The 7,257-nt window shown below is 49.0% G+C and overlaps 1 protein-coding gene across 1 annotated transcript in view; it reads right to left on the bottom strand.

The window, feature by feature from the left end:
• VWA5B1 (von Willebrand factor A domain containing 5B1) overlaps positions 1 to 7,257 on the bottom strand; it is an 80,053-nt gene that overhangs the window by 59,094 nt on the left and 13,702 nt on the right. The window contains exons 3-5 of the mRNA XM_015427880.1: positions 5,543 to 5,765; positions 2,412 to 2,557; positions 846 to 977 (exon numbers count right to left, since the gene is read on the bottom strand). Of these exons, the coding sequence (XP_015283366.1) occupies positions 846 to 977; positions 2,412 to 2,557; positions 5,543 to 5,765 (501 nt within the window). The remainder of the gene's footprint in view (positions 1 to 845; positions 978 to 2,411; positions 2,558 to 5,542; positions 5,766 to 7,257) is intronic.

The following is a 7,257-nucleotide window of genomic DNA, read 5'->3' as shown; positions in this document are numbered from 1 at the left end:
CGCTCTTTTTCAAGAACAGCTCTTAGAACTACGACTTGCCCAAGGTCATCCAGCAGCTGCGAGTGGAGGAGTGGGGAATCAAACCCAGTTCTCCCAGATTAGAGACCACGCACTTAACCACTACACCAAACTGGCTCTCACACCAAACTGGATCTAGCACTGATCTAGCACTGATGTAGTAACTTCCAAAGCAAGTCTACATAATAAAGGTACACTTTTCTAGCATAAATGTCTCTAAATAGATCAGGGTGTCAAACAAAAATGGATTGGAGGCCTGCTAGATTCCCAACCCAGCAGATGGCTAGGCTACCTATCATTTTTCCCCTCATGGACTACTGTTGCAGTTCCATCCATCCATCCCTCCCTCGCATTGATGAACTCATGGCAACATCAATTATTCTTTTCCCCTCTCCATTTTATTCTCAAAACAATTCTGTGAGGTAGGTGAGGTAGGTTAAGCTAAGAAAGAGTGACTGGTCCAAAGTCACTCAGCAAATTTCCACAGCAGAGTGGGGATTCAAACCCTGGCTTTCCTAGCTCTAGTTGGCCACTCTGAACCCTACACACACTGCCTTCTGCATTCTTCTTCTACATTTCATACACTTGACATCGGCTTCTAATGTTGAGGGGGGAGACAGTAAGCCGGTATTAAGGAAATCCAGTTTCTAGAGGGTGAATCAACAATTTGTGCAGAGTTCAGAAGGGGTGCCACGGGTCTCATGCTTCATAAGGATGAAATCAGTACTTTCCATTTTTTCCTGGAGTGCGGAGGACAAATCCTTGTTGAAGGAGAAACACCCGCCTGACCAGCCAGTCCCCAAAGACAGAGGGTACAGCCCACCTACCGCTGGGATGAATCAAGATCTCCACAGGCCGGTCAAAGGTATGCTTGTTGGCTAGAGTGATCACAATACTCTTGGCAGATCGGGCTGAAGGCTCAGCATCCGCTCGAATTTCATGAGTTGGACTTTCGACTCCTGGTGGGGGAAATCCATGGAAAAAGAAGATGGAGATGCTAACGGAAATGCGTTGAAGGGGTGGGAAATTGCATGGGGCTGATGCAGCATTTCCAACCCCCAAGAGGCATCTCCTCTGAGCTCTGTGGCCTCCATCCAGACCACTCCCTTTACGGAAATCACTTCTTGCGGAGGAGGTTAGCCCTCAGACCATCTAGCTTCGAACTGAAGATGGTTTCTTAACCAGCTTTAACAAGGAAATGACTGGACCTTTGGTCTGGGAAGGGAAAGGAGTTCAGGGGTAGAGAGTACCACACCCTGTGTGCAAAACTGTACTCTCCCTGTTGTAATAAATAGTTACTTTGCTTAAGCCAAGGTGTCGGGGGGATTTAAGAAAGGAGGACCTAAACTTTGAACTTATTCTAACGTCCAACGCTTGGGTTACAACTATGTTGTACTGGTTTCCTCAGTGTTTACTTATTAAATTTATACCCTGCCTTTGTCCCTAATGGGGACCTAAAGCGTCTTACATTACCCTCCTCTCCTCTATTTTATTCTCACAACAATGCTGTGAAGATAGGTTAGGCTGAGAGTGTGTGACTGGCCCTAGGTCACCCAGCAAGCTTCCACAGCTGAGGGGGGATTCAAACCCAGGTCTCTCAGATCCTAGCTGACTTTCTACTGTACTACACTGGTATGTGTTTCAAATGGCCTTAGGAAAGAGCCACTGTATTGCCAATATAGTAAGCCTAGATTGTTTTTGAATGGCTAAATCCAACTTGTATTTATGGGCATTTTATAAAACCAGTGGAGGTGACTGGCCTACTGAGAGAGGGTCAGCTGAAGAACCCTTCGCCTTGCTAATGAGGACCAGGGGAACCTTGTGAGGTGGATATGTGGGGCCCAAGGGCAGAGCATGGGCACTGGGACGTTGAACTCAATAACCTACTCCCTTATAAAGCACTGCTCCTTACAGAAGAAGAAGAGGAGGAGGAGGAGGAGATAGGATTTATACCCCGTCCTTCACTCAGTCTCAGAGCGGCTTACAAACTCCTTTCCCTTCCCCTCCCCACAACAGACACTCCGGGAGGTAGGTGGGGGCTGAGAGAGCTCTTGACAGAAACTGCTCTTTCAAGGACAGCTCTGACAGAACTATGGCTTGCCCAAGGTCATCCAGCAGCTGCAAGTGGAGGAGTGGGGAATCAAACCCGGTTCTCCCAGATTAGAGTCCGCACACTTAACCACGTCACCAAACTGTCTAGCCCCAAGATTTATTTTATTGTTTGTGGTCAAGTTATAGCTGACTTATGGGGACCCTTGGGTTTTCAAGGCAAGAGACATTCAGAGGTGGTTTGCCGTTGCCTGCTTCTTTGGTGGTCTCCCATCCAAAGACTAACCACAGCTGACCCTGCTTAGCCTCCAAGACTAGCCCTGCATTGAATCTTGCCAGGTTACCTGCAAGCAAGCACGGCCCCCTGATTTCCAGGAAGAAGCTGAAGTCATATTCAGTGGGGTTGGTTGCTTCCGTCTCCAAAAGCTGGGCCAAACAGAATTTACTGGCTGGATCTGGCGTTGTGGTGCCACAGTAGTGTCTGTCTCTGCTAGGGGGAAGACAGTATATCAAGAGAAGGCTTTATGGATAACATCTCGCAACTGCTAAAATTCAAGACAAACCTGTCAACCAGTTGGGTTAATAAGGCCACCTGCTCTAGGTACACCTGGGACAGGAGAGGTGTAAAACATAACAGTTCGTTTTCCATACGGAATCATTACATAAGATCAGGCCAATGGCCCATCCAGTCCAACACTCTGTCACACAGTGGCCAAAAATACCAGGTGCCATCAGGAGGTCCACCAGTGAGGCCAGGACTTCCTTTTATCCATTCTAACCCAACTGCTCAGCAATTTCATTGAGTGCCCATGAGTTCTTGTACTGTGAGAAAGGGAGAAAAGTACTTCTTTCTCTACCTGCTCTGTCCCATGCATAATCTTGTAAACCTCTATCATGTCACCCCTCAGTCGTCGTTTCTCCAAGCGAAAGAGCCCCAAGCACTTTAACCTTTCTTCATAGGGAAAGTGTTCCAACCCTTTTATCATTCTAGTTGCCCCTTTCTGCACTTTTTCCAGTGCTATAATATCTTTTCTGAGGCGTGATGGCCAGAAATGTACACATATGTGTAGCTCCTCAGAATCACGAACACTGCCCCTGCCTGGACCCCCAGAATTTTGTATCTCTGGTCCCCTCCTCTCTACGGTCCTGATTGTAGTTTCCTCCCTCTCATCATACCAGGTAATTTACTAATAATGAGACATCAAGTTTCTCTGATCCCCGCAGTCTGCATTGGCCGTCATAGGGCTACCAACCTTCAGGTGGAGCCTAAAGTTCTCTCAGAATTACAGTTGACCTCTAGACCACAGAGAAAAGTTCCTCTGGAGGAAATGGCTGCTTCAGAGGGTAGGCTTTTGGTTGCCAACTTCCAGTAGCGGTCTGAAGATCTCCTGGCATTACAACTGATCTCCAGACAACAGAGATCAGGTCCCTTGGAGAATATGGCTGCTTGGGAGGGTGGAATCTATGGCATGGTACCCCACTGGGGTCCCTCCCCTCCCCTCCACAAGCTCCACCCCCAACTCTCCAGGCATTTCCCGCAATCCTATGGTATGGTGAGGAACAGGGCAGTGGTGGAGTGGAAAGCCCACCGTAAGCTTTCAAGGCATTTCTCAGGTTGTGTTCTCAGAATCTGGTCGAGGAAGAGTATGGGCTGGGCCAATGAGAGAACCTATATGTTCTCTGGGAACTTCTTAACCCAGGAACTTTTAAACCCAGAGTTGGCAAGCCTAGGTGGACTCTATGGCATTATACCCAGCTGAGGTCCTTCCCCTCTCCAAACCTTGCCCTCCCCTGGCTATACCCCCCCAGATCTCCAGAAATCTTGCAACCCAGAGTTGGCAGCTCTACCGATACCAGTGACAGGGGGGCCAAATTCCTGATGTAGGCTGCAATCACAGACACTAAATAATCCACTTTCAATGCACTTTCAATGCACTTTCCAACTGGATCTTACTGTGTGAGCTGGCAAAATCCAGTTGGAAAGTGCATTGGAAGTAGGGTTGCCAGCCTCCAGGTGGGGTCTGGAGACCTCCCGCTTTTACAACTGATCTCCAGATGACAGAGATCAGCTCCCCTGGGGAAAACGGCTGCTTCAAAAGGGGGGGACTCTGTGGCACTGGACCATGCTGAGGCCCCTCCCCTCCCCAAACCCCACTCTCTCCTGGATCCACCTCCAAAGTCTCCAGGAATTTTACAACCCAGACCTGGCAACCCTAATTGGAAGCAGGTTATTTAGTGTGTGTGATCGCAGCCATAACGACATTACATCACGTAAGTGAAACTGCCTGTTATAGAGAGAAGGGAAAAGGCAACATGGGGAGGTTGTTTCTAACATGCAGGGGTCATTACGTAGAAAAAGAGGTGCAGGAGCTCATTAGCATAACTCATTAGCATAACCTGTTTGCATATGCCACACCCCCTGACATCACCGGAAGTGTGTCAGAAGGCAACACCCAGGCTCAGGCTCCACTGGACTGTTCTGAATTGTTAGCTATTTGGGGGGGGGGACATGCAGATCTGCCCTCACAGAGGAGGGAGAGCTTGTACCTGAATAAAACTTGGTCTTAAAGGTGCCACCGGACTGTTTTGGATTGCTATCTATGGGGGGGCTCTGCAATTTACCTGGCTGCTTCGTGCTCCTCGCGGCCCCGGGGCTGCTGGGGACGGGGCTTGTTGCATGTGCCCGCCCCCTAGGCTCTTTACTGCCGGAGCTCCGCTCCTGTGCGCTCCTGCAGGAAATGACCCCTGCTAACATGTAGGACAGCCCAGAGAATCCCTTCCCTGTTGGGTGGAGCTTCTCCTCATCCAGAACATTCCGTTCTGCTAGGCCTTGCTTCTTGCTCTGTGGGTTGTGTGAGTCCTGCCTTGGCAGAGGATGTTTGGGTGCCTGGCAGTCCTACAATGTGAGGAGTCAAGGTTTGGTGTAGTGGTTAAGTGCGCGGGCTCTAATCCGGGAGAACCGGGTTTGATTCCCCCACTCCTCCACTTGCACCTGGCTGGATGACCTTGGGCAAGCCACAGTTCTGTCAGAGCTGTCCTTGAAAGAGCAGCTTCTGTCAGAGCTCTCTCAGCCCCACCTACCTCACAGGGTGTCTGTTGTGGGGAGGGGGAGGGAAAGGAGTTTGTAAGCTGCTCTGAGACTCTGAGTTAAGGGCAGGGTATAAATCCAATCTCCTCCTCCTCCTCCTTCTTCTACAGGTTTCCCCTAGGATTGCCAAGTCCACAAGTCCAGGTTGAGAAGCTCCTGGAGATCTGGGGGCTGGAGCTTGGGAATGGTGGGATTTGGGGAGGGGAGGGATCTCAGCAGGGTATAATGTCAAAGGGACCACCCTCCAAAGCAGCCACTTTCTCCAGGGGAACTGATCTCTTTTGCCTGGAGATCAGCTGTAATTTCAGGAGCTCTCCAGGCCCCACCTGGAGGTTGACAAGCCTTCCTCTCCCTCTGCAGGGCCCAGAAACCCAGCAGGATTCTTACAGTCGGAGGTGATGTCCAGAGAGGCTGATGGTAGGGTTGGTCGTGTTCTGGGGGACCTTGGGGACACACACAGCTGGAAGGAGGACCCTCACGGCCCCGCTGGGGAGAGTCTGCAGTTCTGAGGAGGTGCTGATGCAGATGGACACGCTCTCCTGAGGCGGCACCAGGCCCAAGTTGACCACAAAGACTATCCTCTCCAGATCCTCATCTAGCACAATGTGCCCTGTATTAAAAAAATAAAAATAGAAATCCACACCAGTGAGACACCATAACAAGATTTCTTGTGGCACCTACATTGCTGGCAAGGTCTAGGGCAGCCCTTCTTTTGTTTTCAGAAATTCTGATGCCTCAGGTTGAATTCCTTAGAGCTTGTGCAGAGTTCCTTTCTTGTTCTAAGGGGGGGTTACATGATGCTTTCCTTCCCTACTTCAATAAGGGATACGTATTTTTACTGTTTAAAAAGCCTCCCTCCCTCCATCCATCCATCATCTATCTATCTCCTTCCTTCCTTCCTTCCTTCCTTCCTTCCTTCCTTCCTTCCTTCCTTCCTTCCTTCCTTCCTTCCCTCTCCTCCTCTGAACTACAGGACTTGAGTAGCATCGATCTATTCCAGCTAAGAATAAAAAGGGAAAAAGGAAGAATTTGAGCCAGAGAAGACAGTATACTATATTAGAAAAGGTATCTTGTAATGAGCTGCCCAAACTCTTGTGTCCTGAACAAGGAATTTAGCTTTAAAAAGTGTATTTGCTGGCCTAGGATCCATCAAAATTTTAGTAACTAAAATGTCTGGGGGAAGCTCGTTTCCCTGGGGCATAATTGGCTTGATCCATTTCTTTCTCACCTCCATATACTATGAACATTCAAATAAAACATGCTTCACTGTTTCTATGATCCCTAAGCCACAACAGCAATATCTATCCGAAAACGGTATACATAATATACAGCCTTCAGAGATCACAGACGGCTGCACATTTAATCTTGTGAGCATAATTGCTCACCTTTATCTCAGGACTGTGAGGCTAAACAAGTATTTGGGGACTCTAAAGAATGGTGGGATTCCCATAGGGAGATAAGAGCAGACATGCCTAGCCCAGCAGATAGTGCCATTGTGATATCAGTCTTCATAATCAACGGCTTGTTAGTATTCTAAGGACCAAAACGGGTGTGATACTGGGAATTCCATGAATGATCTCCCCAATGTTTCTCCTCCCTCCCCTTTTAAGACAAAGGTACTCAGGGGCTCTAAGCTGGACTGGGACCTTGGGAAGGAGGTTTAAACTTTTCCCCCTCCCCAGATCCTTTCTTCCGATTTGAAATGGCCCCATGGAACGTCTATTTGCTCCAGTAAACAAATCAGAACCGAAGTAAGAGCCTAGATGTTTACTCCATAGTAAAGGTAAAGGCAAAGGTTCCCTTGCTCGAAAGCCAGTCGAATCCGACTCTAGGGTTGCGGTGCTCATCTCCGTTTCAAAGCCGAAGAGCCAGCGCTGTCCGAAGACGTTTCCGTGGTCATGTGGCCGGCATGACTAAACACCAAGGCGCACGGAACGCTGTTCCCTTCCCACCAAAGTGGTACCTATTTATCTACTTGCAATTTCTTGCTTTCGAACTGCTAGGTTGGCAGGAGCTGGAACTAGAGACGGGAGCTCGCTCCGTCATGCGGCACCCGGGTCTCGAACTCCATAGGGGCAAATAATTTTCTGTTACAGGCTGAA

The sequence above is a fragment of the Gekko japonicus genome, unplaced genomic scaffold, assembly GCF_001447785.1.
Source record: "Gekko japonicus isolate JY-2015 unplaced genomic scaffold, Gekko_japonicus_V1.1 scaffold435, whole genome shotgun sequence".
Lineage (NCBI taxonomy): Eukaryota > Metazoa > Chordata > Lepidosauria > Squamata > Gekkonidae > Gekko > Gekko japonicus.
Note: the sequence above shows the minus strand (reverse complement) of the source record. Positions and strands in the feature narration are given on the sequence as shown.